This window comes from Lethenteron reissneri, chromosome 52 (genome assembly GCF_015708825.2).
Source record: "Lethenteron reissneri isolate LAM-NWPU_2019-01 chromosome 52, ASM1570882v1, whole genome shotgun sequence".
In the NCBI taxonomy this organism is placed as follows: domain Eukaryota; kingdom Metazoa; phylum Chordata; class Hyperoartia; order Petromyzontiformes; family Petromyzontidae; genus Lethenteron; species Lethenteron reissneri.
In genome coordinates this window covers 3,950,069-3,971,262 of record NC_083830.1, presented here as the reverse complement: position 1 = coordinate 3,971,262, position 21,194 = coordinate 3,950,069, and the positions used below count along the sequence as shown (strand labels likewise).

At 46.4% G+C, this 21,194-nt stretch overlaps 1 protein-coding gene across 2 annotated transcripts; it reads right to left on the bottom strand.

Moving 5' to 3' along the window:
• Window positions 1–493: 493 nt before the first annotated feature.
• LOC133355898 (P2Y purinoceptor 1-like) lies at window positions 494–13,997 on the bottom strand. Of its 2 annotated transcripts, none has more exons than XM_061573315.1 (2): window positions 13,403–13,997; window positions 494–1,774 (listed from the first exon to the last, which is right to left on the bottom strand). In XM_061573315.1, exon 2 carries the CDS (start codon window positions 1,742–1,744, stop codon window positions 662–664), a length of 1,083 nt encoding a protein of 360 aa, XP_061429299.1. In that variant the 5' UTR covers window positions 1,745–1,774; window positions 13,403–13,997; the 3' UTR covers window positions 494–661. The 2 variants fall into 2 exon arrangements, with proteins under 2 accessions (XP_061429299.1, XP_061429297.1); XM_061573313.1 differs by lacking the exon at window positions 13,403–13,997 and adding an exon at window positions 11,054–11,191.
• Window positions 13,998–21,194: the final 7,197 nt, after the last annotated feature.

Genomic DNA, 21,194 nt, shown 5'->3' with positions numbered 1-21,194 from the left:
GTATGCCAGGCGAATAACTTTACACCAGCTTTGCCCTTAAGAGTCACACCTATTATCGTTGGCTGTGCATAACGATTGCACCCGAGTTTTTCAAACAAACGTATCACCCTTTGTCTTCGCTTACAGTCATTCGTCACAAATTCACCCCGGATCGTCGCCTTTTTATTCCTGCAAGGTTCTCCCACCACCTTTCCTCAATTTAACACGTGGTAGGCTTTTGGGACCAATACCATCCATAATATAGGTTTTTGGGGTTAGATCGTGTAAATCTAAACGTGTCATTAAACCCGCAACCACCCGACACAGCCAAGTAGTAAGGTTTGTCACGTAAACAGAACGTGCCAATTCGTTACTTGTACAGTACACCGGTGTGTTGGAAAGCAAACCCACAACATTTACATTCTGAGTACGACGTTTCGCCAGTAATTACAACTAGTTTCATCAGGCGACAGCCAGATTTGTACTAGTAACGAATTGGCATGTTCTGCTTACGTGACAAACCTTACTACTTGGTTGTGTCGGGTGGTGGCGGGTTTAATGACGCATTTACACCTTCCCTCGGTATGCCATTTTGCCCAGACGTGACGGCCCATCGCCAGAATCCCTGCCTCCGCCCGCACGCGGCGTTGGGCGCTAGAATCCGTCGACGCCGACGGCCCCATCAACAACCCGGCACGCCTTGATGGCCGCTTTCGTTTTCCTTCGCCTCGAGGCTGTGCATGTTTATTGTCGACGACGTCGTTCGTCCCTTCGCGGCGCCGCGCGTCCGCCCCACGCACGCGCTCACCGCCAACGCGGCCGCCCTGCGAAAGCGGTTGCCTGACGCGAAGAGGATGAGCGGATCCATGAAGCAGTTGCAGCTGGAAAGCAGCAGGCTCCAGTAGACGCCCTCGAAGGCCAACTGGTTGAGGCCGCAGTTTTTGGGCAGGTAAAGTTTCGCCGCCACGAGGAAAACGCGGAAGATGTGAATGGGGACGAAGCAGGTGGCAAAAATGACGAGGATTATGATCATCAAGCGCGAAGCTCTCTTTCGCATCTGCTCCAGTCCAGGGTTCATGCTTGGGCACAACAACTTGTGGGTGATTTTTATTTGGACAAAGATGATGATGATGAACGGAATGAGGAATCCGATGATCACTTCCACGGTATTCCAAATTCCGAAGCCTAGCATGACGCCTTCTTGGTTGAAGCTGAGGCAATTGGTTTTGTTGCTACTGTCGTGGATGAGGTCAAAGATTAACGGCATCCCTATTTGAGGTATAATAGCCAAGGCCCACATTGCCAGGCTTATGATCGTGGCACGGCCCGGCGATTTTCGGGCCAGCGAGTGCAGGGGCCTGTCGATCGCCTGCCACCTCTCGACGCTGATGCAGGTGAGGAAGTAGATGCTGCCGTACATGTTGGTGTAGAAGAGCGTTATCATGAGGTCGCACGAAAATTCTCCCAGGATCCAGTCGTTGACGCGCAAGTGGTAGGCGATCCTCAGCGGCAGCTGGACGACGAAGAGCAAGTCGGCAAGGGCCAGGTTGAAGAGGTAGACAGTGAAGCCGCTCCACACCTTGATGTGCCACCACGTGATCCAGATGGTGAACAGGTTGCCCATCAGGCCGAAGACAAACTCCAGCAAGAGTACGGGAGGCATTATATTTGAAAGAATGTCCTCGTTGTACAAGCACTTGTTCTCAGCGCTGGCACTGTCGTTCATAATCATTCGTTTGCTCTCAGACACGTCGCTCGGGTGCATCTTCTGCCGTTCCGGGTAAGCCGATGGTGCCTGGAAGAGAAAATAAGTATACCAGTAAAAACAAAGTTTTTCACTATAAATCCTTTATATGCGTGGCGGCTAGAGTCCTCTCGTCCTCTGGCTTGAGATGGCTGCCACCTATGGGTCAGATGATTGCATTGCACCATTAAGCAATTGGTAATTAAATATAATATTTTTGTCCTAAAAAGTGTAAAATTTTGGAAAAAAAATTTCACGAACATTAATTGTCACGCACAACGAGTCTGCGTGGAAAATGTCAGCTCGATTGGATCACGGGAAGTGGGTTAAAAAACGACCAAAAGATTTGCACGGTCCTAAGCAAGCAAGCGAACTTAATATAAAGGATTTAAAAACAATTGGACATCATTGAGGCTGAGTTTTCTTCCACAGGTGTGTGCAGAATAAAACCATTCACACCCGTCACTGAAATGAGTGACATTGAGATTCACGAGTACTCTTGCCAAATATATCTGGGTAAGAAAAATGATCAATGGGTATTGTAATTTTTACAATTTACAAAAACAGACCTAAAGAATGTATGTTTGTTGAACTTATTTCCACCGTACATAGGCAATAGTGTTATTCGGAGGTGCGGGAAATGACAGGAAGGTGAACAACAATACATTGCGTTATGATAATACGAATGTCATGCACATATCCAGGGATTGCCTCATTCAGTCTGCATATTTCGTACTCAGAAGGGTCCTCCTGCATTGGGTACGATGGGTTGAACAGTTTCACTTCAATCACTCTTCTGCTCGCCGCTTGGAAAGAAACCGGTCCACGGCGAATAAAATACTCTTTGGTTCTTTCGGTAAAGTCACGTAGGTATAAAATAAAATAAATCACGACGTTTCGGGCGCAACACAAGCATCCGTCATCAGGTGAGAAAGCATGGTCTGTTGCTGAGGCAGACTGATTTAAAAGCTTATTTTCTACCTACGTGACTTTACCGAAAGAACCAAAGAGTATGGATTGCTGCAGTCACGAAAGCTTCAAATCAAGGCGGAGAAAATGTTCGCACGGATGGATCGTGAACCCACTTGCTCTGCTACTGCCTCCCGGTCACCTTGCGGGTTTGTGGGTTTGTGAGTTGAACGAATCTGAGTCACCAATGCCTGGCCTCCAAAAAAGCGCTGAATCACAGGCGTGTGTGCACCGTGCCCTGCCCATAATACTCATAGCACGGTAGTCTGGTTTTTTACCAGTGACGTATTAGTGTCTTCGACGTGAAATATTAACACCGACAAGCTTAATCCCCGGTGCTGGTTATGTTTGGTTGAGTTGGAACCATGCATCGATTCACCTGCTGCATGCATTTGATTCGGTGTTTTTCAACTCATCGTAATGAATTCACGTCACCCCTGGGGCCGCTGCGGGTGTTGCCATTGAGGGCAGTGCCGCAATAAAAATGCAGGTTTTTTTAAACGTAGAAATTCACCAATTTACCAGGAGTGGGGTGAATTGTTCCACCCCTCCTGCTTGGTGCACGTTTACACCACAGGTACGCACACACACACACACCAAACCAAGGCCGTAATTATAATATATATTGTGGGGGGACATATCCCCCCCAATATTCAAATATAGCTCAAAATGTCCCCCCAATATATTGCTATAAAATATATTTATGTTTAAATGATTGTGGTTATGGTTGTACTTTATTAATCCCTAATCTCTGCCATTACATACAATGAAACAAGAAAAGGTAAAAAAAAACAGAGCAATGTAATACAATACACTATTAGACATTATTGTAAAAAATAAAAAGTCCATTCTATGTGTTAGTGAATTTTTTATATTTTAGGCAGGAAATGGCAGGAAATTAGTTTTCAAATTTAGATTTTTTTTTCTTGGGGGGGGGGACCCCCAGACCCCCTGGAAGATTTGGTTCCCCCCAATATTGACTCCATGGCTACGGCCTTGCACCAAAAACACGTGCAGCGGGTACGGTGCGCATGTACCAAACGTGTACCCGTGTTACAGCACATGAAGCAGCTGCACTATGCATGTACAGGGAATGTTCTATTTGCAAATATTCGACTTACGGCCTTTCAAAGATACGAACAAACCTGTCCGTACGCCCAGTTGCCAATTCAGACCGAGAGTCGTAAGTTCAACTGCCGCGCAATAGATTGCGGTGGTGACAGAACGTGAAAAACATGTGGCATCTACATCTACAGGATATTATACAACTTTTAAAGCCATGTTCAGTGTCTATGTCGTACAACACGTTTGGAATCGACAGGAGTAAGGGACCGTCCATAAATGACCTCACGCGATTTTGGACGACTTTTGACCCCCCCCCCCCCACTCGTCACACGGCGTCACAAAAAGTCAGACCCACCCTCAAATATGACGTCACAAAGCTCAAACCATATTTCCATTTTGAAAATAAAACATGCTCAAATCGCTTTAAACTATTGTCGTTGTAGTGCGTATTTAATGTGGCGCTGCACTCTGATGTTGCAGGAGAAAACATTTATTAAAAATCTATTTAATTCAGTAGAACGTGTTGTCTATATTTATTTAAAGTTGCGCATTTTGATGTGACGTCACATTTCTCAAACCCCCCCCCCCCACCTCGTCACGCATCTTCACAAATGTCTGACCCCCCCCCCCCCCCTAGGTGCGTGACGTCATTTATGGACGGCCCCTAAAGTTGGACTTACGAACAAATCGATTTATGACCATGCCTCTGGAACCTAACTTGTTCGTAAGTAGAGGAGTCCCTATAGGTAGCCAACTGTGCTAATCGGAGGTGCGGCGGATGAACGACAAACGAAACGTGTAAAGAGCTGTTCAAATATGCCAGTGGGAAATTCCCAAAGAATGGAAGGTAAAAAACATGTTGTACATCCACTGCTTATACATCGTTTACAGCTCCGTTGCCAAACGCTGTTCAAATAGTTGATATCACCACTGCCTGCATTGAACTTTTGACTCGTGTGTTTTTACATTTATTGGTTGCCTGCAGGCACGCTTAAGACTGATCGTGGCATATCGTTTGCAGGCAGTGTGCGGATTGGTTAAACGTTTGCATTTGTTTGAACGGGCAAAGTCTGGACCCATTTTCGGCTTTCTAAGTCTCATCTGGAGTGTACGGCAAGATTTATACTGCTGCTGCTGGGCTTTAGTGAGGTTACGTTGGAACATTGAGTAGCCTACTCTTTGGGGTTTTTTTCCGTAAAGTCACGTAGGTAAAAAATAAAATAAATGAAAACAACTAAATAAAATCACGATGTTCCAGGCGCAACACAAGCGTCCTTCTTGAGTAGCCGGCAATGTCAGGGTTACATTTTGACGTAGTGATAAAGAGAGCAGGGTAGGGGTTAAGTTAGCCGAGACATTTGATGTCAACATTGAGTCCAGATCAATGGACGTTAACTATCGATTTCGACCGAGCCGCTCATGTCCAATACGACACAATGTGGACAAATTGACTTGGGCATGTCACCTGACCAGCTGGGACTTTTATATATTTTTTTATGGCTATACTATTTTTTTTTCATCCTTTCCATAAAAATACAACAAACAGACGTTGATTAAATGTTCAAAGCATCACGCAACAGCTGATCAACGTTGCCTTTCAATTATGCTGAGTGCAAACAACAGCACGTGCAAATTGAGCGTAGCTCACCCAGCTTTATTACGAAGTGGTTGAGAGCCATTTGAAATGAAATACGACAAAACCTTTCCCGTAGCGCTCTTGAGAGTGTCCGCAATTTGGCAAATCCGCGATCCGCGAAACTCAGAGGCACGTTGGGGAAAAGTCGACTTTGGGTCACGATCCTTTTGCTGTACGTTACCCTATACGTCAACCCAAGCATTGAACAGGCAAGAATTTGGAACGCAATCTACCGTAGTAATACGTTCTAGTGTTAAATGTAACTTGTCCGGTAAATGCATAGAATGACTAACAAAAAATATAATGAATGTAGTGTCCTGTACACGAGAGGAAGAGACATTTGCGCGGCTGAACCTCGCTGCATCCTCCTCCTCCTCCCCAATATATATAATCTATAAACTAGAATGGTATATATGATTGTGGTTATGGTTGTACTTTATTAATCCCTAATCTTTGCCATTACATACAATGAAACAAGAAAAGGTAAAAAATAAAAAAAACAGAGCAATGTAATACAATACACTATTAGACATTGTTGTGAAAAATAAATAAAACGTCCATCCCATGTGTTAGTGATTTTTTTTATATTTTCGGGCAGGAAATGGCAGGAAATTCTTTTAAAATTTAGATTTTTTTTTTTTAATCTGGGGGGGAGGGAGCCCCACACCCCCTGGAAGATTTGGTCCCCCCCAATGTTGACTCCATGGCTACGGCCTTGATCTGCACTCCGTCAACAGAAGAGGAGGAGGAGGAGCGAAACGACACCAACTCATTCTCTCTCTCCTGAAGCCTTCTCGTCGTGGTAGCAGCAGACCTCGACAATGGCATTTAGCTCCCGATCGTATTGCTGACATCAAACATAGAATACGCAACTGCGTGTTATACATTTCTAAGAATATTTGTCCACGAAACGGTGTGCGCTCTTATATTTGAACTATGATAGTTGGCCAATCATTGTAAATAAATATTGACGAAATATTTTGTTTTGGTTTTATGCAAATGTGCAATTTACACGATAAGATGGAAGGACCGGGCATACTCTTCTCAGAACAGCCGAGCAAGGTAAACACTCCACAAATGCTCGCGTGAACTTGGATACAAAGACATTACTGGGTGGCAGACGGTGTCTCGGAGAGCTCCAGGGGTTAATGCCACGTCGGAGCACTCAGCCGACACGGATGGCTCAATCCCAGGCATCCACCAGCGATTACAGCACGCTTTACAAGTGCCCGCGATCTCATGCTGCCGGCGCGGTCGTAAATTATTATTGCACAAGCAGAACCGTCGCGTTGAAACCTGGTTTTACAGCAGTTCTGCGAATTCCAAAAAAATAAATAAATTGGATTTGGCCATGCAACGAATGCTCTCTGCGGGGCATATAAACGTAATGCCCTTCGTGTGGATAGAGACACAGATGTGTCGGCAAATAGGAAAATCAGTCCCAAGACAAGCACTGTAGATCGTACATATATATTCAGTGGAAACTATACAAAACAGAACAATTGTGGCAGTAGCAAAGTTTCAGTTTTCAGTTTCATTTATTAGGGATAGCCCTGTGAGCCATGCAGCTATTGACTCGGGTGCAACCGCAAAGGACGGTACAAATGGGATATACAGCACAATACAGTACTGATGAGTACAACTAAGGGCTGCCTTGGAGTGGGTGTGTGGGGCATTGGAGGGATGGTTGAGGGGGGAGGAAAAGGAGTGAACCAGGTCAGAAATTATGAAAAAAAACGCGTACCAAATTGGCATGCAGCGAGCAATCTTTGCAGGGCATTAAGAAACAAATTGTGGCGCCCGCCTATCAATTGTGGATAAAGCCCCAGCCATGAGGAATATGGCAAGCGGCACAGGGAGATAGAGAAGACGGGGGGGGGGCGGGTTGGTGAGTGGTGGACAATGCCAGTAAACACAAAGGCAGAGGGAGGGCGAGAGAGAGATTGACGCCAGTGGAGTTGGGGAGGATGCCGGGATGGGCGCTCCGGACACCACGTGGCGGGCGAGGTTGATGAGAAACAAAATATTGGATTTGGCATGCGATGAAGTGCAGTCCGATAACCGGTACGACCGCGGCAGCATCTGAAATCATTCGCATGTAAGTCGTGTAAATTGTGAACCATCGATTGTCACACGCGGATTGGCCTGGACTGTAGCGCTGACACTTCTACTATTTTATTTACTCGTGTAAGGCCCAATGAGCTACATGGCTCTTTTTCAGGAGCGACCTGGCCAAAAATGATAGCTCAACGAAGTGGCTTATCACGTGGAAATGTATAGCAGCTAACTACTCTAAACGCGCGTTGATTCTAAACGTGGAAGGAAAAACTAGAGGCCCCTGGGAAAAATCCACCCGGCCACGGGGGGGAAAGAGAGAGAGAGAAACACGCAGACTCCAAATGTACAACAGGCATCAGGGTTGGGATCGAATCCACGACTTCCTGTATACCAGGCGAGGTAGTCAACATCTCACCACTGTGGCACACACAGAGCTCCCCCCCCTCCCCCCCCACCGAGGCTTGGGATTGTTCATGACCGGACTCATATGTTGTCACCACACGCGCTGAGCGTGAGAAGTGCCGTGAGGCCCGCCGGGTCAATCAGGAGGGCCTGTGCTTGCTGTCAGGCCACCGAGTGACCACCTCGAAGAGCATCCACAGGCAATCTCGAACAATTTTGGCGAGCACAGTAAAGCTGTGTGGTCTCGCAAATAGGCAAAAAAAAAAAACACGCGCCGCTTCTTCAAATTGATGTTTTTTTTTGTTATTCCTGGAGTAGACTACATCCCACTGTGAGTGCATTATTGTTAGAATGAAGGTGCAGTGAAACTTGAATTGGCCGTTGATGGCTGAGAAAAAACTGCACACTGGGGGACAGGTGAGCGAATTGAAGCTTTCGGAATGGAGTTATCCGCTGTATTGTATTGAAGTGTTCAATCCAGACCCTGACCGCCGGTGTATTTGGAGTTTGCGTGTCTCTCTCCCCGTGGTCGGTACAGCGTCTTGAAATACAGAGGTATTGCATTGTATAGTCTGAGGCCCACGTGTTGAACTTCTGTGTCTCTGCAAGTTTTCACACAGGACATTGATTTACGCATTTTTAAAACCACAGTTTACAATACTCACGTCCAGTGTCAGGGTGTACCTAAAGCACTGCAAATCCTGACTATGTAAAGAGTACTGTACAGTGCGCGGCTAGATGGCTACGACTTGTAGCGTGTGCGGTTGGAGCAATCGCACGGAGGTGAGTTAGCGCACTGCTCTACGAGCCTGGCGACGCGAGTTAGATTCCCAGCCATGGCTATCATCAGCGGCGAGGTGACATCTGAACCGGTCCTGGGCCCAATTGCAAGGAACCGGCGTGGTGAAGCATGGTTAACCATCTTCTTGGTTCTTTCGGTAAAGTCACGTAGAAGGGAAGTAATAAAATAATAAAAATAAAACATAATAAAATAATTCTCACGACGTTTCGGCCACAACGCATTAATAAAGGGAAGAAATGTTAATAGTAGCTGCTACCCCTACCCCCTCCCTTTGATGCTGCTAATCCTGAATAATGCATGGACATAATATGACTTTGAAAACCCCCCCGCCCACCTCCCACGCATTTCACAATTAGCACTATTCGCATTGCTGAATTTCCCATAAATATGCTAAATTCCTCTTCATATGCAATTTTATTTTGTCAAGGCGCTCTTCCTCCTCCCTCCCAGCTTAAATAGACGCTCCAAGCCCAGGACGTGTCATTCAGACTCTGTCTTATCGACAGACCTGTTCTTCACCTGAGGACGGCTGCTTGCGTTGTGGCCGAAACGTCGTGAGAATTATTTTATTATGTTTTATTTTTATTATTTTATTACTTCCCTTCTACGTGACTTTACCGAAAGAACCAAGAAGATGAATCCCTGCAGTCACGAAAGCTTTAAATCGTGGTTAACCAATCAGACATGGCATGAGGGAGGCCTTCATCCAGCGGTGGGTTGACACAAGGGCTGTAAGCTATTTATTATTTTGCTATTTAACTTACCACGTGCTGGTTTGACTCGGATTAATGGAATACTGTAGCAGCCTATTTCCATACTGCATACACATCACTGCGGTTTGATAAACTTTTGCAATTCAGGACGAAAAATTTTGATGCAAGACTCAATTGTTTTTAATATTCTCCCGCAGGAAGATAATTTTATACAGTATTCTGGTTCAAAATATGTTTTGAGTTCATCATTTGATGTTTAGCTCGGGCCCTGTAATTCTCTGACTAAATCTGTGTCATTAGGAACCCTCCACCACCCATCACAGCAAAACAAATTGTGGCTCAATTGGTTAACAAAAGGCCACCACCCCCCTGCCACCAAGTAAAGGCGCAGCCCTGCAATTTCTGGCTCACGCCACTGCTGTCGGGAGGGGTCACCACTGGAGGGAGCTCTAGAGAAGAGGCCCTGTCTTTAGCGGGTAGAACAAAAATAAGTAATATTTGTAAAAACTTATTTTAAAACACGCTTTTATGAAATGGACTTGTAATGGCAGAACTCCACGACTCCAGGAAGTGGCCCCGAAGCTTGCCACAACGTAAGGGACCGTGGGCAATTAAAGCCAACGTCAGTTGACCGTGGACAATTAGACCCAAGCGGAAACATAACATCTAAAAAATAAGGTTTTTTTTTAAAATGACAGAATATAGTATTGTCATCAGTATGACACAAGTATACCAAGTTTGCAGTCGATACCACATTGGGAAGTGGGTTAAAATTGAGTTACAAGATTTGAGGATACGACAGACAGAATGAGTTAATCAAAAGCGTGTCATGTAAAAATTGGTCAACTTAGCCGTGACCTTGCCACTCAACGTTTCTGTGCTGTGGCACTGCTGAATTGGTGGAGAGTCACGGTGGGGGGGGGGGGGACAGAGATAGTTGTTTACAAATGGCTACACCGGGAGATTGAACCGGTGAACTCGAGATTGGATAATGGATTGCAAGTCATGTCCACGCCATGACACCACGACACACAGCGTTTTGTCACCGTGGAGTACAGAGAACTGCTCTGTACAACAGTAAAACAAATGTACGGACATTCTAACAAAGTATGATGTTGAAATGGCCAAACTCAAGGAGGCACTCAGAAGTGGTTCTTCACGTGACATCTGATGGGCAGCACAAAGACAACGACAAAGATCCCCCGTATAGACTTAACAAACTGGAGGGGCAAGTGCTGTTAGCGAGCACCTATGAAGGCCGGCACAGTACACGAGGGGGTGGGTGGCCAACACCACGCCCGGCCGCTTTCGTCTCCTCAGTGGCGATGTTTACACACCGCACCAGGTACTCGTTTGAGGCCGAGTCGACCTAGGGGAGGCCCAGGACCGGTTCAAATAATCGTCACTGGTGTTGGTGGCCGCGAGCGGGAATCAAACCCGGGTCACCAGATTCGTAGCAGAGCGCGCTGACCGTTACACTACCGCTAATGAGCAGCACATAACATATCCAGATAACATATAGAAACATAACACATACACACACATTACGGTGCCTTTGCTCTATTCAAGTCTGGAAACATCACCCGTACTTTACAATGTACCGTTAATTCCCCTTGTGAGGATAACGATTATAAGTGAAAAATAAAAGCAACACGAATACCGAAGAGTTTGTCACGCGATCTCACCCGAAAAATTCGTTGGCAAACGGCAACGACCATTGAGAACGTCTTCTCACCCCATGCACCTTGAAGTCACCACCACGCATGGAGCCGCTGCTGCTGCTGATGCCACTGCTGCTGCCACTGCTGCTGCCACTGCTGCTGCCACTGCCACTGCTGCTGCCACTACTGCTACTGCTGCTGCCACTACTGCTACTGCTGCCGATGCCACTGCTGCTGCCACTGCCACTACTGCCACTGCTGCTGCCACTGCTGTCACCGCTGCTGCTGCCACTGCTGCTGCCACTGCTGCTGCCACTACTGCTACTGCTGCTGATGCCACTGCTGCCGATGCCACTGCTGCTGCCACTGCCACTACTGCCACTGCTGCTGCCACTGCTGTCACCGCTGCTGCTGCCACTGCTGCTGCCACTGCCACTGCTGCTGCCACTGCTGCTGCCACTACTGCTACTGGTGCTGATGCCACTGCTGCCGATGCCACTGCTGCTGCCACTGCCACTACTGCCACTGCTGCTGCCACTGCTGTCACCGCTGCTGCTGCCACTGCTGCTGCTGCTGATGCCACTGCTCCATTGTTGCTGCTGTCACTATGGCACTGCTGCTGCTGCTACTGCTGCTGATGCCACTGCTGCTGCCACAGCCACTGCTGTCACCGCTGCTGCTGCCACCGCTGCTGATGCCACTGCTTCACTGTTGCTGCTGCTGCCACTGCTGCTGATGCCACTGCCACTGCTGCCACTGCTGTCACCGCTGTCACCGCTGCGGCTGCCACCGCCGCCCTTGCTAGCTGCCCGCGGTAAACAGCTGCACAATGATGTGCAGCTCACCAAACAACATAGAACTCCCCCAACAGCAGCCTCCCCCCCCGCCTCCCGCCGCGACTCGCACCATCTCTACGGCAACACCAAATTCTGTGCTCCCACAGATCAACCTGCCTGGGCTGTGTGCGATGAGCGTCAAGCGCTCCGTGTCAACAAATCGATGCCAAAGGGGGCCCTGCTGGAAACCCTTGCGGTATTTCACGACGATTAGCGTCACAGGTGGATTTTTGTTTCGTGTTTTTTTTGTTTTCACTCGGGCTGGGCACTTTGCTCTCCCTTGACTCGTGACCGCTGCGCCCGCATTGCAGTTAGTCCGTTCTCAAATTAATTTCAAACGATAAATGCCAAGATATGCCGTAGTTGCGTATGCACCGTCTGTTGAACTTTTTGCGCGCCGTGCGTAGCCAACCGTGCGGCTCGGAGGTGCGGGATACGATGGTGACTTTGAATGCAATGGCGTTTTTGTTTGTTTAATTGTCGAGGCGACTTCGATACACGGGGTTAGCTCGTGCAAGTGTGAATCAAATCCGTTCACGGGATCAGTCACGAAAATATGTTGTCAAACAAAGTGGGGATTCGGTGAGGGATCATCGATAAAAAATCATCGATGAAAAAACATCTATGAAGAATCATCGATGAAAAATCATCGATGAAGAACCATCGATGAAGAACCATTGATGAAAAAGTCATCGATGAAGAATCATCAATGAAAAAATCATCGATGGAGAACCATCGATGAAGAATCATCAATGAAGAACCATCGATGAAGAACCATCGATGAAGAACCATCGATGAAGAATCATCGATGAAAAAATCATTGATGAAGAACCATCGATGAAGAATCATCAATGAAGAATAATCGATGAAGAATCATCGATGGTCGACTCAGCCTCAAAACGAGTAACTGCTGTGGTGTGTGAACATCGCCACTGGGGAGACAAAGGCGGCCCGGCGTGATGGATCCAAGTCCCGGACGAAGCCGGGTAGTACAGCTAGTAACTTAATACATGATATGTGTGTATGTAGGGAAAATAGCTACCGAGTTCACAGATTGGCTGACCTCTTAATACTGGTGGGGAAATATTGCACGGCCTCTCGCACGAACATTTAGCAAAGTTTAGACTCGACGTTTGACTTCTTTAGTCGACGGCATTACAAAAAAAAATCACAAAATTTAAATGCATAGCCTCAGACCTGACAGGGTTTCTTCTGACTCGACTCGGACTGGGGATGGTGAGTTTTGCTTCTTCGTGTAGCTTAAATGAATGTCCCGTGTCTGTGTTTAGAGCCACTTAATCCGCATTGCAGCCCCGTGGCTTTCGAAGCTAAACCCAAAACCGAACGCAGAATGCCATGGGCAGACTCTTGGCTAGTACTGCACGTTTGTTGAAATGATTTTCGACTTGGCACCGTACATACGTAAACCGTGCTTAATTGGAGCGAGACCACGTTCTCCACAGTACGGCCTGTGATCAATTTCCACATTGCCTTACCTCTCTCAACATCTGCCATCGACTTGCGCTCCTGCACCCACCTTATCCCAAATCAATTCGCCCTTTCTCTCTTCTTCTTCTTCTTCTCCACGATGTTGTCCGCTGTTTCAGCGACCGTGCCTCGTCCACGTCTCCAAATCAACCTTCACTCGTGAGCGCGCCTGCGGGGGTGGTCGCTCCTTCTCTTGTGCTGGCCTTATGGCTCCTGGATCGCCCTCCTCCTCCTCCTGCTTCGAAGCCGCTCACGCCGCTAACTCCTTCCCCCATATCGAAGTCCGTGAGCTGAACCCTGGTCCCTCTCGTCCTATGCCCACGATCAACGTTCATCTCGCACGCGTTGAATTTACTCGGGGGACAGAGGGAGTAACAAGCAGCGGAGACATCGATTGGCTAATGCGCACTTTTCTTCTCAGTTACATCGGGGTGCGGGTAACGTGACACGGGATATGTTGGTGCTGTATGTCACAACAATAATAATGAAATAACGTCCTTTGTTTATCTAGGGAAGCTCTCGCACAGCTCCGCCAATGTGACGCTTAGCCAGTTCTATTCATCAACGCGTGGCGTGTTGGAGGAAGAGGTCGCTAACGGGTTTTGATTCTTTACCCGTACCCGGCCGCCCCAGGGTCGCAAACGGGTACCCGTACCCGGCCGTACCCGTACCCTACCCGTACCCGACTGGGTACGGGTAGGGTACGGGTTTCGGGTACCTGATTGCGACCTCTGGGATGAAGCCATGTTGCAGGCGCGGGTGGGTTGATTCTAGGAACTTGAATTGAGAGAAGAGACAAGACGTTGGGAAATGAGTGACAAACGGTTACTCACCAGTGACTCACGGCCTACCCGTACCCGTACCCGGCCGCACCAGGGTCGCAAACGGGTACCCGTACCCGGCCGTACCCGTACCCGGCTGGGTACGGGTAGGGTACGGGTTTCGGGTACCTGATTGCGACCTCTGGGATGAAGCCAAGTTGCAGGCGCGGGTGGGTTGATTCTAGGAACTTGAATTGTGAGAAGAGACAAGACGTTGGGAAATGAGTGACAAACGGTGACTCACCAGTGACTCACGGTCTACTCGTCGTACCCGTACCCGGCCGCACCAGGGTCGCAAACGGGTACCCGTACCCGTACCCGACCGGGTACGGGTAGCCGGGTATCGGGTAGGGTACGGGTATCGGGTACCCGGTTGCGACCTCTGGTTGGAGGAGAGCAACGAGAAGACCCAATGCACAGAAAGAGATGACGCAAAAAAAAGTAACGCACGGACGGATAAAAAAAAAATCCCTGGGTTTTCGAGTTTCACAAATCAGACCCTTGCCTCCAAAGCGCTGGATTATAATCGTTATCCATTATTAATAAATTACCGTTGCTAAGTAAATATACACACACACGCGGTTGTTTCATTTCCATATAAAGTAACATACAGTGAGGTCTTGGCTGATGTAAAACTATGTTTAGTCGTTTTTTGTTCATTCTGGAGATGAAACAGGCACTTGCGTGTTTAATATCTTTCTTATTTTTTTGTTAGAAACTATTCAGATTTTTCAGAGAATGCGCACCGAACGGAACGAACGGGATCAACGCAGATTCAGAAAAAGCATTGAATGTCCCCAAACTATGAAAGTAATATCTAATAACATTCCGCAACGACCATGCCATTCGGAGATTGTGCAATGAAGAGAGAGAGAGGCAGCATAGATAGACGCCTGTGTGGTAACGGAGAGGATGGATAAGCAAAGCAGAGAAAAACAGACTCTTTGGTTATTTCGGTAAATCTTCTTGGTTCTTTCGGTAAAGTCACGTAGAATGGAAATAATAAAATAATACAAATAAAACATAATAAAATATTATGTTTTATATAATGTTTTATTTTTATTATTTTATTATTTCCATTCTACGTGACTTTACCGAAAGAACCAAGAAGATGAATCCCTGCAGTCACGAAATCTTTAAATCGAAATTTATTTCGGTAAAGTCACGTAGGTGAAAATAAAATAAAAATCACGACGTTTCGGGCGCACACACAAGCGTTCGTCATCAGGTGGGGACAACCACAGCGACAAACATTCGCTAAAGTATGCCAAAGAGATGGCTGTGACGAGGGATTATATAGCTGAGGGTATGGGATGAGACAGACGTGGGCTGGAGGAAAGTGGCAAGGATGGTCCTAGAGTTTAAATTAAAGCTGTGAACCATTGTGTTGTCCTGATGACGGACGCTTGTGTTGCGCCCGAAACGTCGTGATTTATTTTTATTTTCTACCTACGTGACTTCACCGAAAGAACCATAGAGTATGGATCCTTGCAGTCACGAAAACTTCAAATCTAGAATCAGAGAAAAACGGGCGATCATACATTGCGCGGTGCAGTACGGGATCTACGATTGGTGCGTTTGTAGAAAGAACACGGTGGGTACGACACGATCGCGACACGCAGAGCTGTTGATTGAGTGTTCTGATGTGAAGAGAGACACCGCGGACATGAACGAGAAGATCGTTGCGAGCGTTGGTCCAGCTGTGACGGACGCCAATCGTGTTACCAAAAAAAATAAAAAAAACGTTGATTAAAACCGCCTGTCTTGATCATATCCCCGGATCTCGGAATATCTAATAATTAAAAAAAAAACTTTTCAGGAGAGGAGAACTGAAGATGGGAAAAATTACGAATTAACTAATTAAAATCAATTAACTTTCAGTTGTGTTTGCCACTTCTCTGCACGTGAGACCCAAACCCAGGACATATTTCTCAATCACAACCCCTCCCTGCGATCAAAACTTGTGCCGTCATTAAGTTATTAAGTTCACCACGATCCAGATCTCGGTGCAAATCAACCTTCGAGGAGGAGGAGAAGGAGGAAAAAAAACACATCTGGTGTAAAAGGATGAGAAGAAGAATTTGTTTTAAAACTGACGATGAAAATGTAGCAGGTGAGGGAGTGAGCCTTCAACGGGGAGTGGGTAGAGGGTACCTTCCTGACCCCCCTCTCTCTCTCTTTCCACCATGGGCGGAGTTTGGGGGGGGGGGCGGCACGGAGGTGAAACCCCCCTCCCCAAATGTACACCTTTATTAATTTTTTTAAAGTAGTTTACAATTCAGATTAAAACTAAATTCATTATATTCCTAATGTAAGGGGTCAAAGCGAACCCCTGCGTTAATTGTGTGTTGACCGACCCTCTGTGTTGTATTACATTACATTTCGATATTTTACTAGGTTATTTAATTTTAGTGTGTCCTTCTCCTGATTTTCAGGCTTGCTTGCCGTGTCATCGCACTTGCAGCACCACGTTTTTGTTGTTCACTCATTGATATGCTAATTTTTTCTCTAACCCCCCCTCCCTCTCTCTGCCTCCGCCCCCCTCTGTCTATTTAAGGCCACCCCACAGAGACGATCACCTCTCTCTGTTACCTGTGTTGCTCTCTCTATGTATCTTGGTGATATCTGTCTGCTAATATGTCTGTCTATAGTTTTCTGGTTAGATTTTATGTCGCTATTTCATTATACCTGATGACGATTGCTTGTGTTGCAATCGAAACGTCGTATTCTATTATTTAATTTAATTTATTATTTTATCTTTAGACGTGACTTAACCGAAAGAACCAAATAATAATTCCTGCAGTCACGAAAGTTCTAAAATTAAGATCTACCCCTCTATTTAATTCCGAAAGAGGAGGATTTCTCCACAACTCTGGCTGTCGCCTGATGATGCAGGTTGTAATTACCGGCGAAACGTCGTGCTCGAATTGTAAATGTTGTGGGGTTTCTCTCCAACACACCGGTGTGCTGAATTAGAAACGAATTGGCCACGTTTTGTTTCAGTGACAAACCTGACTAGTTGACTGTGTCGGGTGGTGGCGAGTTTAACGGCACATTTTTATTTAAGGGATCTAACCAAAAAATGTCTATTATGGATATTAAACTTTTGTATAAATAAAATTCACCAAACCTATCGACAAGACATCATCCTCACTCTGGAGCCATTGAAATAACACATTCCTGCGGAATGTGTTATTTCAATGCTGGTAGGAACGTTGGGTTGCTCGGTCAATGGCCAGGGTCAACGGCGGCGTGGTGTATTCCGCAAATATGGCCGACTGTGAGGGCGGGCACAAGCCGGCGTGAGTAGGTTAAACGTTGAGTTTTATAAGGGCACCATGGGGTGACCAGCCCCTCCCCACCCAGCCCCTCCCCACCCTCCCCTCTCCACCCAGCCCCAACCCTCCCATTTTTTGATGCACGACGGACGGACACAATAATCCCCTGTAGGCTGGTGTAACCCGGAGGTTCCTACCAGGAGAAAAACAAGCATTGCAGCAGTTACAAGTGTCGTCTTTCATTGCCCTCTCACTTAACCTTTGTTCTATATTTAGCACCGGTCAAATCCTATTGATTCGTCTTCTCAGCATTGCTTTCCATTTATAAATGTCTTATCTTAAGGGCCAGCCCTTTTTTTAGCCGTGTCAACAACAGCTTTACCTTGCAACGTATTGTTCGAACGTATTTTTTTCTGAGAGTTTACTTAAATTTCGTGCGAAACATCGCCAGCAAATTAAAAAAAAATGTCACGTTACTCTTTGCTATTATTTGTGATTGCTTTATTATGGGTCAGATCGTCGTGTGGGTATAATGCCAATTGTTAAGCGTCCACCACCAGACAGAGTCAATCAAATCAAGTTCACGTCGAATATGCCAATTTATTTGGTATATTAGCAAAACCGGAACATGAAAAGCAAGCAAAAACTTTGACAATTTGCGTTTTCCGTTTTGCTATGGATGATATTCATCATCATCATCATCCGGTGTTAACAAAAGCTCAGCTCTCTCATAGCACCCCGTCACTTCCCGCACCCCCTGTTAGACACTGGTCCTGCCGAAAGAGACAATATTGAAGTGCTTCTGAAATCTGTTCACGTGGCCCATTTTTTTGTCTTGTGCGTGAATCGGTGTCCGGGCTGAAACCATCAACTCATCGCACCTGGGAACCCGATTTAACTATCGGCGTATTTGAAACTAAGGCCGTCAGCGGTGCCAGCTCAGCACTCGGAACTCGGAGCCATCCAGTTGCCTCCCGCACAGAAGAGGAGTCGATGATGATGATCATCATGTGCGTCTGTGTTATTTTAGCCCCAAAGTGCAGTGTAATGCGTGCCTGGCTAGACAAAAACGCGGATGCAAGCGGTGCGCGTTTCGAAGTCTCACCACAAAAGCGAAGGCCATGATGTGAACTGCCACGGTGGATGTTGACTACCTCGCCTGGTATGCAGCAGGTCGTGGGTTCGATCCCAATCCTGACGCCTGCTGCTGTATATTTGGAGTTTGCGTGTCTCTCCCTCTCTCCCCGTGGTCGCGTGGATTTTTCTCAGGGTCCTTTCGTTTTTTTCCTCCACATTTAGAATCAACATCACGCATTTAGGGTGTTTGGCTGCTGTACATTTCCACATGATAAGCCACTTAGTTGAGCTATCATTTGTGACCAGGTTGCTTCTGAAAAAGAGATATATAGCTCAGTGGGCCTTACTTGGTCAAATAAAAAAATTGGTTTAATAGTTAATATCGACAGTCCAAAACAGACAAAACGACGGAATCCAGGCAAAGACCTGAAAACCTCGATTAAGAATAATATTGGTCGTGAAAGCCTGCGTGTTAAACTGCCTTTCACCTTGGCCCCCAGTAGGATAAAGGTCACATTAATGAAATACAACCTTGGTCGCGATGATTGTAATCGACGAGCCTCACTTGAAAACCATATTTAAACATTTTGGTGAGATTTCGTGAATTCAAACCGACGGATGTTTGACTCCCATTGGTCGACATTGAGATTGGTATAAGCCACGCCCACCTCACCCCTCCCCCCCTCACCCCTCCCCCCCCTCTCCCCTTTACCCCCCCTCACCCCACCCCCCTCACCCCACCCCCCCTCCCACCGAGGCCACCACGTCACAGATCAACTTCCAACGTGTTCCACACAACAGTTGGGTAGTGACGGTGTACAACTTAAACAAGGCAACAAATTCACAGTCACGTTCAACAAATACATCGTTTATTATTTAGAACCATGGAACACTTGAATGCTCAGCGTCATCAGCATCATCATCACATACCTGTCAACCCCTTCTCAGTGCACTACCTTATTACTGAGCAATTGAGACCTTACTGGTCACCCCGTGCCCCTTATACAACTCAACGTGCATCCTACAAAGTCCCATCACAAGGGAACAACACAAACAAATAGACAACATTTATACTCTTTGGTTCTTTCGGTAAAGACTTTACTACCCACCTCCCCGTGTCTCAGAATAGCTCTCTTCATACGCGACAGCAATTTTACTGGAGCAGTTACATCTGATGCCCGAGGCTTGTGAAACGTCGTGAGTTAATTTATTTATAATTTTTGACCTACGTGACTTTACCGAAAAAAACAAAGTGCGTTTTTGTTGATGTCCGTATTGAAACGGCTGTACGTCGTATGGACCTGACAACTCAATTTCTGTGCACAAGAATTACAGGTAAAGCGTATGTGTTGGCAGGTGTGTGTCCTCATCATTCTCATCGTCATCATCACGGTAGTTTCACTCACTAAATTATTATCGTTGGTGTTTTCAGCCATCCTCTCGTTCATCTTCGTGACGCTGTGGGCAGCGTCAGAGAATGGATACCTGAGAGATGACGTCACAGACCTACTTGTGAAATCACGTGAGCAGGCTTCAACCTCGATTTGAAGCTTTCGTGACTGCAGGAATCCATACTCTTTGGTTCTTTCGGTAAAGTCATTTTAAGTATCGATTTAAAGCTTTCGTGACTGCAGGGATTCATCTTCTTGGTTCTTTCGGTAAAGTCACGTAGAAGGGAAATAATAAAATATGTTTTATTTTATTATGTTTAATTTTTATTATTTTATTATTTCCCTTCTACGTGACTTTACCGAAAGAACTAAGAAGATAATTTTAAGTATTTCCACTGCTGGATTATATTTTTTTCCACCTGAGGACGACCGCTTCTGTTGCGATCGGAACGTCGTCATTTATTTCATTTGATACCCACGTGACTTTACCGAAAGAACCAAAGAGTATGCGAGCAGGCTTCTTCATTCGCACTCGAGGGGCACGACTTTTATAAGCCCCGCGTGGAGCGTTCGTTGCACGGCCATTCAGGCCAGAATTTGTCATTCTCACAGCTGAATTGAGCTGAATTGAGTAAAAAAAAAGAAATGAAATAACGACTCTAATGACGGTTTTCAGTGTTTGGTGACCCACGACCATCACCGTCGCTACATTATAGGGCGCCACGGTGGCGAGATGTTAACTACCTCGCCTGGTATACAGGAGGCCGTGGGTTCGACCCTGACCCTGACGCCTCCATATTTGGAGTTTGCATGTTCTCTCTCTCTCCCCGTGGTGGTCGCGTGGATTTTTTTTCGAGTCTCCTAGTTTTTTCCCTCCACGTTTAGAAACAACGTTGCGATGATAAGCCACTTCGTCGAGCTATCATTTGTGGCCAGGTCGCTTCTGAATAAGAGCTACATAGAGCAGTGGGGCCTTACCTGGTAACTTTTAAATAATAATAGGGTTTTTCCCCTTTTTTCTGGCAACAAAACTGAAACTTTTTTTTTACAAGGAATCATGTCTGCATTAACCATAATACTTGCAGTCAAATTCAAACAAAAAACACACTATGATAATCTATGCATTGTCCTTGAAACTGATTTGTCCACACCAAGGTACGGCTTTCTTTTGAGCCTCGACCCAATTGGTGCCAAAAGGCCTTTGGGCGTCCTCAGTTTCAAGGACAATGCATATATTATCAGAGTGTGTTTTTGTTTGCATTTGACTGCAAGTA